This window comes from Cotesia glomerata, linkage group LG3, assembly GCF_020080835.1.
Source record: "Cotesia glomerata isolate CgM1 linkage group LG3, MPM_Cglom_v2.3, whole genome shotgun sequence".
In the NCBI taxonomy this organism is placed as follows: domain Eukaryota; kingdom Metazoa; phylum Arthropoda; class Insecta; order Hymenoptera; family Braconidae; genus Cotesia; species Cotesia glomerata.
Genome location: NC_058160.1, coordinates 19392086 through 19409196, shown reverse-complemented (window position 1 = coordinate 19409196; position 17111 = coordinate 19392086). Strand labels below are relative to the sequence as shown.

General features: G+C 27.6%; 2 protein-coding genes across 2 annotated transcripts; one reads left to right on the top strand and one right to left on the bottom strand.

Moving 5' to 3' along the window:
- The first annotated feature begins 1721 nt into the window (after nucleotides 1-1721).
- Nucleotides 1722-16383, top strand: LOC123261522 (scavenger receptor class B member 1-like). The gene is made up of 11 exons (XM_044723163.1): nucleotides 1722-2178; nucleotides 2944-3026; nucleotides 4904-4995; nucleotides 5563-5723; nucleotides 6052-6196; nucleotides 7295-7495; nucleotides 7984-8144; nucleotides 8225-8511; nucleotides 8607-8725; nucleotides 15082-15207; nucleotides 15290-16383. The coding sequence occupies exons 2-11, from the start codon at nucleotides 2993-2995 to the stop codon at nucleotides 15578-15580; spliced, it is 1617 nt and encodes a 538-aa protein (XP_044579098.1). The 5' UTR covers nucleotides 1722-2178; nucleotides 2944-2992; the 3' UTR covers nucleotides 15581-16383.
- On the bottom strand, nucleotides 10145-12188 carry LOC123261532. Its single transcript, XM_044723181.1, has 2 exons — nucleotides 10702-12188; nucleotides 10145-10340 (listed from the first exon to the last, which is right to left on the bottom strand). Exons 1-2 carry the CDS (start codon nucleotides 11877-11879, stop codon nucleotides 10337-10339), a joined length of 1182 nt encoding a protein of 393 aa, XP_044579116.1. The 5' UTR covers nucleotides 11880-12188; the 3' UTR covers nucleotides 10145-10336.
- Nucleotides 16384-17111: the final 728 nt, after the last annotated feature.

Genomic DNA, 17111 nt, shown 5'->3' with positions numbered 1-17111 from the left:
ATAATCTTTTATCAATTATAATTAATTTATAAAAACTGAATTAAATAATTGTGTAGGATATTAGTTTAAAAGTTGAACTTTTTTATTTCACTTAATTATAAATCAATATACTTGTTTATCTTTAAAAGTATATAATTACAAGTTGTTTAATCATTTTGAATTTCATAAAACAACGGTACGTAAAAAAATAACTTAACATTTACGCAATAAATATGTATGGTCTCTAAGAAGTAGTATACAGACATGCATAATTTTTGCTTTATTTGTTGGATATTAATTATCACATGAATTCACGATATGACGAGACAGAACAGTAATGCTTATAGAATCAGAAAAGTTATTAAACATTAAATATATCTCTTTTTGATCTTCGTGTTGTCATCATGCACTTTGTTATCGTTTTTTTTTTTTTTTTTTTTTTTTTTAATAATAATAAATGCCAATAAAGTATAAAAGATTTAAATCAACATTTGATAGTCATTGAAGCTTTGAAAAAAAAAAAAAAAAAAAAAAAACAAGAATAAGACAAGTAATAGTATATCTTCTAACATAACACTCCATTATTTGGAATTGAATGTTAAAGGTGAGAAACGTTGATGGTAACTAATAGAAAGAATTTAATAGTGATTAAGTCATAAATTAAATTTATTAAGTGCAAGTTTTTGAAACTCAATATCGTTTCAGCAAATTAGTTGAATTATAAACACAACCTTTACTGGACTCCAATTAAGGATGTGCACATGTATGTGTTTATCCATTTTAAGCTGTCTCGATTTTGTTTTAATTGAAGTTGAGTTATTAAACAAAGCCAAGAAATTAAAATATTTGAATAAAGTGAATTATTGGTTTAATTATTTAAAATAAAAGGGCTTAAGGAAACAATATTTTTATTTTTACTTGAAACGAAGTGAAAATAAACATTTTTTACGGTTAATAAATACATTTTTTTTCGGTGGTTTTCTCAAAGTTATTATTAACAAGTAGTCCATTATAAAGTTCATTGTATTTTGTACCGTTTTTGAAGTACAGTTGAGAAAAAGTTTTTTCGAAAAGATATTTGAAAATTTGTATTTTTTTTTTATGCTTTGATTTTGTCGCGTGGTATAATTTTTTAACGAAAATTTTTCGGATAGATTTTTATGGTCCAATGTTCCCTTAAAATTCATGTAATCATTATATCGATTCATAAAATTATATAAATTCATTTTATGAAAGTATCCATATTACGTTTTTACAAATGAATTTATATAATTTTATGTATCGATGTAAGTCAGTTATCATTCCGTATATTTTTAACACTATATAAAAACTTGTTTTTCGAGTACATTCATTTATAAAAAAATATATTTATAATTTAAATATATACTAATACATGAGCACATACCTATTTATTAAATTATATGTAATACAGAATTTTTGTTCCTAACTAATAAATTTGAAATTTATAAGTAAAAATCATTTTATATTCATAAATAATTAAATAATGTAATTAAATTATTTTTGAATTCGAAAAAATATTTTGTTGTTATCATTATTATTAAAAAATCGATAAAAAAGTTATATGAAAAGACCGGAATCGGTTAAAATCGGCAGAAATCGTATCAGAGGTTTCTGGAGAGCAAAAGAAAGAGAGAGAGATAGGGAGAGAGTGAGATGGAGACCCGGTACCAACCATCTCCTTAGCCAATACGAGCAATGCAAAGATGTTATTAACGGCTGTCGATTAACAGTTGAGCTATAACACTAATATTGGTGATAGATAGGTAGTAGGAAAAGGGTCGTGGGGTTACCAGCCATCCGATACTATAAAATCAAGTTGAATCAATTTATCGGCTTTTAAATTCATGATAGTTACGTTATACGGCGTTTGAACTAACGTTACCTGTTACCGGTTTTTACAACAATTAATAGGCTTACTTAATTTAGATTACGATATTTTATTCCCTCTTAACTTTTTCGCTGAAATTTCATTGGTTGCATAAAAAACGTTTACTTGTTTTACCACGAGACGTTAATTTTCTCATCATTATCGCTGTACACCTAAACAATTTATCGTGCCAGGACGATTCATCTTGTACGTAAAGGGTTTAATTTTGGTGCAAGTGCATTTTTATGATAAATTTTATTCTACCAAACCATTACCGGCATGGTCTTGGAGTAATTCACGTATCTATCAAGGTAAATCATTCTTATTATTCTTATTAAGAATTTGTTTTTTAATCTTTAATTATTATATTTTTAAATGATATATTTTAAAATTGTGAATGCAAGTGATAAAATAATTAGAATTCAATTCATATATGTATGTTACGTTTTGTGTTCTTCAATTAAAACAAATTTTTAATTTTTAAGTATTTCTATTTAATTGTAGAATATATTAGATGTACTTATAACTTAACATTGATTTTTTCATTCATTTTGTTCTGCACAAAGATAATAAATTTTTTATTAAAAGTAGTTCTTAACGTCAAACAATTTTTTGATTTGTTGTAAATTTTCATTAAAACATGTATTATATTGAAGAATTATATGTTGTTCTTATGTAGAGTTACTTTCTCAAACAAAATATTTGTGTGGACAAGTTAAATTCCTTGATTGTTTATATAATCAGATTCTTTAAAATTTTAAATATTAAACACGTCTTGTAGACATTTTACTTCCTTAATTGAAGCAAAGAATTCATAACAAATAATCCATTTGAGGTATTATTGCAAGAAAAAAATCATTTATTAAGTTAATGATTCAGTCTCCAACTGTTGATTTGTTTCGTTAAAATATTTTGTGTTTGTAACTTACAATTGATTGAAAAAAAAAAAAGAAAAAAAACAAACTCATTATTGAATAGCGTTTATTTCTTTTTTTTTTTTCATTAGAAAAATCTATTAACTAAGTGTAGAACTCATTTAACGATAAGAATATTAATATAGATTAATTTTTTTGTAGAGATTTCGAAGAAGTTCCACGATAGAATCCAAAAATATCTATTACTATAATGAAGACCTCACAGCAACTTCAGGAATTTAAAAGTGAGTTTTTCAAAGTTCGTTGAACAAAAAATTGATTGAATATTAGTCACATCGCGATTAAGTGTTTCACGTGCAAAATGAAAAGATTTTAAAAATAATTTTTTATGTTTATAAAAAATGAAGTAAAAAGACGAAGGTAATAAATAATTACTACTGACAAACGTCGATATGTTTGATGTTAATTTCAATTCGTCGCTCTTACAGTAAAATCTCAGATATGCGACACTTTTTTTTGCTTTAAAATCTTATGCTAAATAGGTTTTTATTAAATAAAAAAATTTGAATGAAATGTCATGATGCGAGAATTAATGATTCACATCGTGTAAAGTATGGTAATAACAACTGAGAAAAATAGACATTAATTAAGATATTATCATTTCATTATTAATCGCTGTTATTTATAAAATCGATAGTAATTTTTATGTAATAAATAATTTAAATGTGAATTGATATCACCAATGATGATAATTATATCATAGACAGTAAATTATTAATGAATTCATGATGATATTCGTCGTTTTTAATATAAATTACGCATTTAATAAGTCGAATAATATATATATATATATATATATATATATATATATATATATATATATATATATATATATATATATATATTGATCATACAATAAATGGAAACGCAAATTTTTGTGAAAAATTTATGTAAAGCAATAAATTCAGTATTTTAATCAACTCATTCCTGGGCTGTGAGTGGGGATCCAGTTTTTTACATCCGAACGTAATGATCTGGATGTGTTCTATTTTTTTTTACATTTCTTTTTCAAATTTATACTTAGTAAAATATAGCTATTGCAGTTATTTTTATTATATTTTTGCTTAAATCTTTGACAATTAAATTTTTATGAAACAAGTGTATATTTTTTTCCTAAATGCTTCACAAAAATCAAATAAAAAAAAAATTATTGTAAATTTTTTGATTTAAAAAATTTTTGAATCTTCAAAAAAATGTATGTGATTGATTCACTTAAGTTTAATCATATTGATTTTTCGATTTCTGATGATCAAAAATATATGAAGTCGCGGTTGTATAGACAATGATCCCAAACTGGCGAAAATATCGATATCGATTCACTGTTGTTGCAAACATGTTGCTATTCTTTATGAATAAGAAATGTTTTTTCCCTTATTTAATGTAGTATTTATTCAGTTATGATGGATCTTTAACAAGTTTTTATTTATCACCAATTATTCTTATAGTGATTGGGAATGTTGTGTCACAATAAATGTAAGCCAAGGTAAACAGAAAACTGGGACGCACGAACGATATTTGCGATTGAAAATCGTTAAATATGCTCCGTTTTTTTTTTTTTTTTTTTTTTCCAACCTTTTTTTTGATCTGATAGTTAACCTTGGACAATAAAAAATAATTTGATTAATTAGAAAAAAAAATCCGAAGTATCGATTGATGCCATTTGAATATTGTTGTGTCTATAACAATAAAAGTTATTTAATCAAATTTCTTCACACTTACGTCTATTTAATTTCAATAACTATCGATAAATTAATATAACCATTATCGCATCGATAAATCATAATTTTTTTTTTTAATTGAAACTATTTTATCATGTCAGGTTATTTAATTATAAACAAGTGCACGATCTTTTTAAACAACGATGAAATATTAATGCAGTGAGAGTTAATGAGATATAATTATGTTATATGTCATTACAGTTGAAGATTAAATAAATTGTCCCGGGTGAACGGTCTTAATTCAAGGCAATATTATTGATCTTGGCATTTAATTTTAGTATTTTATCATTGACTCTCAGTTTTAAAAGTTTGGTGACAACATTATATATTACCCTTCAATGATAAATGTATTTATTATTGCAATTTATTTTTTTTTTTTTCAGAATGTCTTATTATATTTATGGTAGGCATCATCTGTACTATTTTATCATGTACAATCTACGCTCTAGATCCAATAAATATTGTTTTCAAATGGGTAAGTCCACATCTTTTATTAACAAAAATAAACATTTCTTAAATGGTTCAAAAATTAGCTAGCTTAAAAATGTTTGAAAAATAACTATAATAAACATTTTATTAAGAATATGTTTTGAGCTAGATTATGTACGGCAACAGATAGAAACTTTGCGTTATTTTTTGTGAGAAATAGTTGGGACTCAAGTTGAAGAGCTAAACGTTAAAGAGTTTCCTTAGTATTAGAATATAGAACAAAATAATTAATTTTTTGCGGATATTTATAGTGATAGTTATCTTTTTAACAATTAAAGTTTAAATTAGCAAAAAAAATAAACATTCTGGTCGATGATTATATTTGCTAATTACAATAATAATGTAATTTGTGCAGTTCAGATTTGAAATGCTTTACTACTAAATCAATATATCTCGATATTTTAAAAACATAACGTTCTAGTATAGGATACATTATCCAATAACTTGAAAAATTTCTATTTTTATAGCAAAAATTAAAAATACTTTTGATTGTTTTTTAGCTATACAAAATACTCAACTTTCAGAGAGATAAATAACTAATGATAATTTTCAGAAATTAACAATGACCCCGACGTCAACAGTTTTTTTGATGTGGAAAAAACCACCCGTTGACGTATTCCTCAAAGTATACGTATTTAATATTACGAATGCTGAAGCATTTTTGAATAATGAAGAAAAGTTGCGAGTTCAAGAAGTTGGACCTTACGTTTATCAGTATGTATTGTAATATTATATGAATAATAATAATTAATAATCTTTAGAGTTCATAATTGTTTATCTAATTAGAATACACTGTCAATAAATTTTTGCTCTTCAATTTCGTTCGAAACCCTGTTTAAAATTTCCAATAGGATCCCATCAAAAGCGACAAAAGCCACTTAGAAACCCATAAGTTTTATTGGTTTCTAAGTGGCTTTTGTCGCTTTTGATGGGATCTTATTGGAGTTTTTCAACAGGGAAGGTCGCTTGTTAATATTTAAATTAAATGGTATATTCATTAATTAAAATTTTCTAATTTTACTACTATACTATATATTTACAGAGAAGTTTTAGAAAATACCAAAATCGTGTGGCATGATAATGGCACCATCACTTATATACCAAAACGAACGGTCATTTATCGTCCAGATTTGTCAATAAACGATCCTAAGAAAGATATTGTTACTGTGACAAACATTCCATTTTTGGTAAGATTAAAATACTTTTCAATTGATGTACATAATCAAGTAAAGAATAAATAGCTATGTGAGCTTCAGCTACGTATAAGTTCACGAAAAAAGTAAAATATCTTTGATTTAATTGATTTTGTATACTCTTAACAAAAAAATCATAGAATGTAAAAAACTTTCAATTTTTTAATAATTTTTAATAAGCTGAGACTTTCCAAGTTTTTAATTTTCAAATTTTGAATTCAAAATTTTAAAAAGTCAAACATTAACAGTTTTGAACAGTGAATTTTTTTCAGATAATTTATTATTTTTTATACTACCAGTTTTCAATATTTGTTCAATAAATTTGGGCTAAATATCTTTATTATTTTGAACAAGAAAACTCCTGTTTAGTTGTAGAAGTTTATCACTCAAGAAATAATAATAATGATGATAAATTGTAAAAATTAGATTCTGAATTAAATTACTTTGAACCTTTTGCATATTGATTCCTATCGTGATGAAATAGTATTAACTATTTTGTATCAATAAAAATTTAATAAAATTATTTTTCAAATTAAAATTCTAACATGGTTGGAGGAAATTTTCATCATTTTTAAACGAAATTTGGATAACATTTATACATACTTTTCTGACCAATTTTTAATCAACAAATAAATTTTAATTTCAGCAAATTGTTATTCACGGGTCTTTTCCATTAACGGTCCCCCTTTCCTGTTATCAGAAAAAAAAAAAACTTTTTTTTTTTGTACAAATAAGTTCTCGATTGTTATTATTAAAACAATTAAATTATAAGTTTGATTAAAAGATATAATTTTTTTATAAAATGATGTGTTTCCGAAATCCTCAAAAAGTAATTAACACTGTGATGAACTAATTAATGACGGGTTATAACCATTATTAAAAATATTTGTAAAAAAATATAGATATATCTGTTTTTAAATTCATTTGTAAAGTCAAGTCGAAATGCTTATTTGGGATTAATTTGTCTGTTGCGTTAAAAAGAAATATATTTTTCCCTTAATCATTACAATTCGTTCTCATCAGAAATAATGCATGTACGATTTTATGCATTTAAAGATGTATTTTTCTAATGAGTATATTTTTATTTCATAGGGAATTTCCTCAGCTCTTGCTGACGCCGGATTTTTTGTAAACTATCCATTAGTACAATTAACTAATTTATTGGATACTAAACCAATTGTAAATATGACTGTGTATGAATATTTTTGGGGCTATGAAGATCCATTAGTCCGTTTAGCTAGTGGCATTGTTCCAAATTTTATAAACTTCCAGAAATTTGGACTTCTTGACAGGGTTAGTATCTAAAATAAATATTTAAAAATTTAAAATATCATTGAAAATACTAAGAATAAAATATGATTATTGCACTACACGAAGAATCAAACGTATATAATGTATATACGATGTATACATTTGCAATAATTATATACGATTTATTTCTCTCTATTATATTTGTGTTAATAAAGTTCACTGAAGTTTAAATTAATAAGTAAAGAAAATCTCAATTATGCGGCTAAGCCCGTTTATATTTATATTGCGTCAATGAATACATGCGTCACATGAGTTTTGTTGCAATAATTCTTGTTACCTTTCACTACCTGTATAACTATGGTTTTACCATGATCCTTCACTTTTATTAATTCGAAAATAAAAAATGCAAAGTTTATTTCAACAACTTAAGGCTAAAAATATTTGTTCATATATAATATGTCTAGGAAATAAGCATATTACTTACCTATCTGTTTGAATGAACTTTGAACACATGAATATTATTTTAACAGATGTATGACGAAGGCGATAATTTGGTGAACCTGAATATTCAAAAAAATAAAAATATGTCTGACGAAAATGGCCGTTATTTGAGTATTCAAAACTATAATGGTAGTCCTGGCTTAGCGCACTGGGGATATCAGGAAGAGGAAGGCAATGAAACTATTCCGGGGTAAGATTCCTAATACATCCACTAAACGTCTATATAGAAAAAATTTATGCAATAGTATTGCATAATAAATTTTTTCACAGTAATACTATTTGTAACCGGATTAGAGGAGCTACAGAAGGTACACTTTTTCCATCAAATCTCGATAAAAGTGCAGTATTTCGAGTGTTCAGAAAGGCTTTCTGTCGAGCGCTCCCAATAGTTTTTAAGAATGAAGTAACAACATCTTCAGGGTTGACTGGATGGGAATATACTTTATCCGACAATTTTCTTGATCCACCTGACATGAATCCTGAAAATGAATGTTACTGTCGTAAGATGAAAAAATGTTTGAGAAAAGGTCTCTCTGATCTAACGCCTTGTTATTACAGTACGTAGATTATTTCTTCTCATTAATTTTTTAAATAAAAAAATATTTTTAATTATAGCATTTATTAATTCTGAAATTTATTTATTTTTTTTAAGACATACCAGCAGCAGTGTCATTGCCACATTTCCTGAACGCTGATCCAAGTCTTCTACAAGACATCGAAGGCCTTCAACCAGACCGTGAGAAACATCAAACAAGAGTTGTACTCCAACCGGTTAGGATAATTTTATTTAAATACAAAATTATACTTTTGCTTAAATTTTGATCTTAATAGAGTAATTATTTAATATTGAATATTTTACTTGGACATAAGATGAGTATCCGCTGGGATTAGTTAAATCACCAGCTTAGAAGACTGCCAATTTTAATTAAGATTTATTCTTATAGGTCTGATTAACTTGAGAGAACCGATTAAAAAATCGAGACAAATCGGTTAATTAAAAAATTTATCGAACTTAACTCTTATACCAGAATCCAGATACATCTTTAATCTTTAAATTCTTTCGCGACTTTTGAAATGTCTTCCAGTAATTGCGTTGACCATACTATTCGTTGACTCAAGTTTGAAAAACTTTTATTTAACGATTAATTTAGTTATAGGAGTCCAAGTTTCAACAACTTTTATTTTTTACGCTGACTACATGAATTGTCAAATATTATTGACCACGTAAATCCATCGATGAAACTTTCCGTTATTTTTGAGTTTTAAAAAAAACTATCGATGTAATACATTGAGATTTTTGAACTTATGGGGTTATTATACTTTGGCACTTACAAAATTTTGAATTTTTTTTTGCATTTTTCGAAAGTAAATATATTCAAAAATATTATGACAAAATTTTAGAAAGATCGGAGCATTAACTATGCTTTTTCGTACGTTGAATTCTACTACCTGAACGCGCTTATTCATCCCAGCTAGTGCGTGTACTAGAACGTTTCTGAACTACTTGTTGAAATAATCTCAGAAACTTCTGAACCGATCATTATGAAATTTTAACTGCATATTCGGTACACTTATCGCTATATCTCGTAGTAGAATTATTGCGAAATTTATATTTTTAACATATTTTTGTGCGAAAAATCACGCAAAAAAACGTACTTTTTCTTTTTTTTTTTGACCGAAATTTTATTATTTTTGCATAAAAACTAATACTTGTGCTACGAGATATAATCATTGTCATAATTCATAATAAACCTAAAACCATATGACTTTTTAGTTTCACATATCTAAGTTTTGAGGTCTTCTGCTTAAGGAGGTATTGCGGCAAGAAAAAGACACGAATAGGTTACGGCTATTGGTTTCTTTCTCACTCACTAGTGCTGCCTTTCTTTACAGACTATCGCTCACATAATTCCACTCACGTAAAATATCAAAAGTCACTAACTTCAAACATTTCTTATAAAAAAATGAATACCGCTTGTTTGGGTTATTTTTGATAAAAAATACTTGTTATAACTTTAATTAAATATTCTCAGTTTTTCAAAAAAATCCTAAGAAAAGTATGATTGTTATTCAATAAAATGTTCACTCTAACTATGGTCAGGATAGTCAGGATAGTCCTAACTACGCAAGGAATATTAATTAATAAGGGGTTAGGGGTAGTCAGAGGCACGAAAAAATGAGAATTTTCAGTATTTTTTTTTTTTGCCATTAAATCATGTTATTTTACAAAAGTAGTAATACGGCATTATTATACAATGTTTTGACTTGAAGTCACGAAAATTTCAAAAAAAAAAAAAATTTAATTTCCAAAGTTATAGCTGTCTGTGTTGACCCAGTTCCAAAAAAAGGTCCTTGCGGTGACAATCATAAGTCCTTGGAGATTCATCTAAAATCAATCGGATGAAAAAAATTAGTTTTATAAATAGATAATCCTGGGCCTGATCGAAGGATTTTTTTTTTTTCAAAAATTAACAAAATGGCGGCCTCAGGAAATTTTTGTCTAGATTTTTGGGAAAAAATCAACAGTTAATTGGTCTTAAAAAATCGAAATTTTTGAAAAAAAAAAATCCTTCGATCAGGCCCGAGTTTATTATGTATTCTAAAAGCTGTATAAATTTTATTAAAATCTACTGAGCGGTTTTCGAGTTACAGTTGTCACCAGTTCAAAAAACATAGTTTTGAGAAAAACGCGTTTAAAGTTTCACACTAGATTCACGTACAGAAATACGAATTATTAAATTACTTACATCGAGTCATCTATTCCTGGGCCATATAATAGTTCTTCAGCCATTGTGGAAGTTTCCAAAACATCAATTTGCTGTTGCCTACGAAGCATTCTGCCTTTCCGAGTGTTGTCGTTGGCGCGCTGATCTGCCACTTTCACACGTGCAGCATCCAATTTTTCAGCATACCGATGGGAATTAGACCCACAATTAAGTCCTAGGGTATCCATAATCATTAATAATGAATTTGTACATTCATTAAATATACAAGTAGCTATGTATGCAGCAATTTGTACGATAGTAGAACTAGTATTCACGGTTTTTGGGCATATTTTCCACACTAGTTGGTTGAAGCTCTCATTATTATTCTGATTGAATCCACCTACACATCTTGAAAGTAAAGACCCCTTCTGTTCATACCATTCCTCGAACTCAACCGTATTTCTTTTCTTTTTCCAATACTCACATAGCTTACAATAAGCACTTTTAATGTTTATATCAAGAATCTTTCCAGTATAATAGCCAATTATAGAAGAAACTCCAAATGACGATGTAAATCCCCGTTTTTGCCAGGTTCCATCTCCCGATACAGTCAAATCGTTCTTATTCTCATTTTCACTTGTCGTTTCTTTTTCTTGATTCATAGCTTTTTTCATCAAGGCTTCTGCAACGGTTTTACCACAATCTAAAATGTGCTTCAATAATATTGTATGCGTAGCTTTATCTAAAAAAGACGGCATGTTCATCAGGCCACAAAACTTGCACAAACCTTCGTATCCTATCCCTAGTATTCTCATCACAAAAATAAAGCGTCTATTTATTTCATAAGAATGCCCAATGAAAGAGCAGGAAGGAATATATTCACTGTCACAGTTATTACATGAAACTACAATTTTAAATCCCAGCCCACGTGTACTAGCTGTTAGAAATTCAATGTTTCCATCACATTTCTTACATTTCACAAGAGCAGAAATGGCAGTGAATACCGTAATAAAATTAATTATTCGAAATTCAGAGGTGCAACTTTCGGGTACATCGTTTTCAGTATTTTGTTTCAGTTTTTTAGACGATGTACTCCAAAAACTTTCATCACGTTCCGCCGTTTTTGGGTTAAATATATTTTTTCGTTTCTTTGAATACGACTTACGGATATTTTCAGATTTCCGAACTTCTCTCGAAACTTTTCTCGTATCACGTCCCATAATAAATAACTTCAAAAATAATATATTTTAGTAACGCACAACTATCGACTGCTCTCCGCAACTACCACAGGCATACTAGTGACGTGGCGAAAAAAAAATAATTTGTAGCACTTATACTACCTAGAAATTGTAATTATATATATTTAGGTATTTATAAATTTAGGTACTACTACATACACCAAAGTCTTAGTTCATGGATGACAATAGAACCCTAAAAGGGGGTTTCTTGAAGCTGCCGCTAGTTATCTGCTCCCGAGCGTTTTGAAGTACCCGAGCTCTCTTTGTTATTTTTCGAATAACTCAAAAACTAATTATCGGATCGACTTGAAATTTTCAGAGAATATTTTTAAGATATTACACATAACGAAAATGCAAAAAAAAATAATTGATTTTTTGAAAATTCTGACTACCCCTAACCCCTTAGTCCTAACTATGCAAGGACAATACAAAAATTTATTCGTATAGAGGACACTTAAAAATACGCGTATTCAAAAATTGAAGAATATTGTAAGAAAAGTGATTTTGCACAGTACCTCCTTAACTGTCGTTTTTGTAATTAAAAAGAGTTCAAATTGCAAAAAAAAAATTTTTTTTGTTTTAGTTTATGAGTGTTTTTATCAATTTAGAAAAGTTGTATATCATTAAACATAAAGTATTCTCAAAAAAAAATTAATAGAAATAGCATTTGTTTTAAGCGTCCAAAGTAGAATAATCCCTTAAACAAATCAATTACAAATTTGAGTATGTTTTCAAGTTTTCGTTAGTTTTTTTATTTTTAAATATAAATGAACGAAAACAGAATTATTTTATTTTGTAAAATAGTAATCATCTGTACAGATCAGGTGATCTTAATTAGATTTGCAGTATTCGCAGAACTCAGAATGTATGAAAACTTGAATTTTTTAACTAAGAAGCACTTTTAAAATGTTTTTTTTTTTTTTTTTGAAGTGAAACTTCTTTAGAATCGTTGTGATTTCAAACTCGATGAAACGAAAAAATAAGTCCATAGAGACACAAACACATAAATGTCTAGGATTCAGCTGGCAAAAGAATGAGATAGAACACATTAGACGTTCTCGGTCTCCTCTTTGCGCGACTCTTCGTAGCATCCCCACTATCGTCTACTAAACATTGTCCATATGTATGCTCCTGTGTAGTGGGATAGTCAGTATATCTATATCTATATTTTGCTCCAGGTCCGAACGTTCTACGTGATGTTAGTATGTGTTTAATATATGTGTTTGCGCCTGCGTATGAGTAAGCTTTAATAAAAAGCAAGCGTGTTGATTGTTGATGCATTTTTATTTGTGTGAATATTTTAATTTTTTTAATTTTATAATTATGCCAAAAACTACCAGATCAAAAACAGTAATTGACGCTGTTTTCCAAAGATGGTTATTATTTATAAGTGGGATCAACCCAAGCTAAGCCATGTTAATTTTTTTTTCTTATCAAATTGAACAATTTTTTTTTTTTCAAATTGTTCATTTTTTTATGTACTTTTTAAAAAAAAATATATCTAACACATCAAAAAAAAGATCAAATAGAAATTTTATCCAAAAAAATGAAAACCAAAATTTTTTCCTTTCGAAGGCAAAAAAGCTATCGAAATCATCTTTTTTTCTTTCACGACATTTTTATCTTAAATGCGCCGTAGAAATAAGCAGAATAAAAAAAAATTAAAAGGTTCTAATTTTTCACTTAGTTATGGCCCAAAATGGGGTTGACTCTACTTGTAAATTATGACCCTAAAGATATATAAATCAAATTGAAACTAGAGTATTTGTTTCCTATTTCAGTTACTATAAACCTCTCGTGTCATTTGTTCAATGTGAAAATATAGAGACTTAATGTAATATATGTAATATAATTGTTTACATTGGGCTCGTTCAAGTTTACTAAGTTCTTGGGAGATCTTAGCAGATTATGTACCAAAAACTAAAAGTGACTACATTCTCTCTAAAGAATATCTATAAAAAAAAAAAACAATGCAAGTTATACTAATCTAAGCTCAGTCCAGCGAAGAATTTAGTAAACTTGAACAAGCCCATTAAAATATTAAACAATTTTAAGGCTCGGTGAAAAATAATAAACCTTACATTTATCCTAATACTCCTGACACTATATCTATCTCAATCTCTCGTAGCCTACCCTTGATTGAAAATACTAATTGAAAAGTATTGAAAATAATGAAATTTGAATTGTTAATAATCCTAATTCTTTTTTTATGTATTTTAAATATACAGTTTACATGAAGGGACTGTTTGTTTTTTCAATACTTTTCAATGAGTATATTTAATCAGGTACTTTTCGAAAGTTTCACTTCTATCGTGTATGACTTGCACACACACACACACACACATTTTTTTTTTTTTTTTTTTTTAGTAATTATTTTCATGTTTTATTTTGATAATAAGATAATGATTGAACTTAAGGTTGGCAATAGACTTATCGGCTTGGTACCTGCATTTCGAAAGAGTGGGGCCAGGGTTCGATTCTGGTGCGCACCAATATTTCTTACACGGAAAAAAGAAAACTCGAAAAATTACAGTATATAATGCAACGTGGCGCTTCGTGATGAAAACTAGAAAAATTACAGTTTCAGTTTGTAATTATTACAGATTTTGTAAGAATTACATTGTAGAATGTAATATTTACATTGCAAGCTCTGAATATTAAATTAAAAAATTAAATTTAGAAAAATGTTATTTCAAACTGTAATTTTTCTAGTTTTGATTACGACGGGACCGATTTTACATTTTATACTTTAATTTTTTTTTTCAAGTTTTCTTTTTTCCGTGTAATGATTATAAACTAAGAATATGTGCGTTTCATTGCCAGCCTCTGTACCAGTCGGGTTTTCTGTGGTTTTCCCATATAGTTATGGAGGTAAAATGTCATTATAGAAGTACCTCCATATTATTTAAGACCGTAATGCAAATGCAGGTACTGATTATAACGCGTAAGTCGGCCGCAGTTGCAGCACATGTGTGTCGGGCATGAAAGAAAAAATCCCGACATGCAGGGGGGTGGGGACGAAAAAGTGGTTGAGAATTATAATGACGGGGTTGAGAGATTATATTGCGGAGAAAAAAGTGGAGAGACAATAATTCCCCACCCTCCCTTGTAAAACACTCTACAGTGATACAAATAAAACCATCCTTAATTATAACGTCAATTATAATTTAATTTTCAATTTCAGGCCATTGGTATACCTATCGATGTCAATTCAAGAATACAAACTAATCTTGTAATGAAAAAAATGACTTATAATAAAAGGCTTGAACCGTTTAGCAATCTCGCAATACCATTATTTTGGAATGATTTAGTATGTATTGAAGAGAAAAAATTAGTTCTCATTTTTTTAACTTTTAAAGTCATAATTTATTTTCCTTTTTATTTGCCTTCAGGAAATTCCATCAATTAGTCCTGATCTTTTAATGACAATGAAGTTATTATTACAAATCGGACCTATTGTGCAAACAGCAACAATCTGTCTACTAGCAATAGCTGGAGGAACAACGTTTTTATTATCATTAATAGGCATGTTATGGATATTGAATCAACAAACTGAGCAACATAGTGATGAAAGAAGAGATAGTGTTGATTTAAAGATACCACTTGGATACGGTCAATATACAGCCATACGTATTTTACCAGCAATCAAAAAAATTACTTCAAAAACAGATCTTTTTGGTTAAAATTCTTTATTGTAAAATATATTTATTTATAAACACTAGTTATAATTTCAATTTCTGTATAGATTTTTCTTCTACTTTAATGCACTTAATCCTTATATATAACATAATCTGAGAAAAAATCGTTATGCCTGATTATCATAGTGACGCAAAAAACAACTTTTTTCAAGCTTTCTACAAAAATATGTTAATTAATCATATTTTAAGAGCTATATTAAAAAAATCAGCTCAATTAACAATTTTTAGTCGTCACGCAAAATTTTTAGAAAAAAAATCAGATTTTTTTCGTTTTTAATTTAAGGTAAGCTCTTTAAATTGAATATCATCAAAACAGGAAAAGGTCAATTAAATTAAAATAGTCGGTTTTTTGCGTCACTATTAGTAATGCATGCATTTAATAGTGTAATGGAATTATGGAAGTATGTCTAGTCGGATAAAAAGAGCACTGGTTTGTTTCAAATTGTTTGTTTACACAAATTGCCTATATAACAGCTTGTAGGAAACAGTTTCACTCTCATGAAATATTAAAAAAATCGTAAACGTATAGTATTATGATTAGTACAAAATGCATATACTGATAAACATGAAACTCTCAATAAATAATTGCCTGTTTCTTCATTGGATTACGAATTTTTCTACGAAATCTTCTGAAAATTTAATCTAAAATTTTTTGAAACAAAGCATTTAGCGATAGTCAATCATTGAAGAATTATATGCTAAAAAGACATATATTTTGAATAAGTTTTAAATAGAAACACATGCATAATCTTGGATGGGCATTTATGAAATAAAATAATTGATTATTATTGGTCAATGTACATTTATTACACGGAAAATAAATTGTGGTAGTGGCAACAACAACTGTAGTTCCATTTACCGCAGGCTGTAGTATGACCTGAGACAACTCCAAACTGTGGGTAGATTTACTCCAATATTGTAGTTAAGCGTTAACTGTAGTAAAAAGTAAGATATGCTACAGCATGCGGTATTTGTAACTCCAATTGTAGTTCAATTTACTTAATATGCGGTTAACCAATTGCATAAAAATAAACGGTATATAACCTAAAATTTTTATAGTTTATAATTAAAAATTACTTACTGAGTTATTTATTTATAATAAATATGGTAATTATTTACAAGTGGGGTTCATCCATGCTGGGCCATAATATTTTTTTTTTTTTGATCAAATTGATCATTTTTTTTTTTAATTATTCATTTTTTTATGTAAGGTAAAAGCCCCAATAGATGATCATGTACCAGTATATGATCACTCCATGTATTTGTATATCTATATTTGTGAATATAGATATACAAATACATGGAGTGATCATATACTGGTACGTGATCATATATTGGGGCTTTTATCTTATTTAAAAAAAAAAAAAAAAAAAAAAGTATATATTAAAAACATCAAAAAAGATAAAATAGAAACTTTATCCAAAAAAATGAGAGCCAATTTTTTTTCCAACTTTTGATGGCAAAAAAGCTGTCGAAATCTTTATTTTTTTCTCTCACGACATTTTTTATCATATAT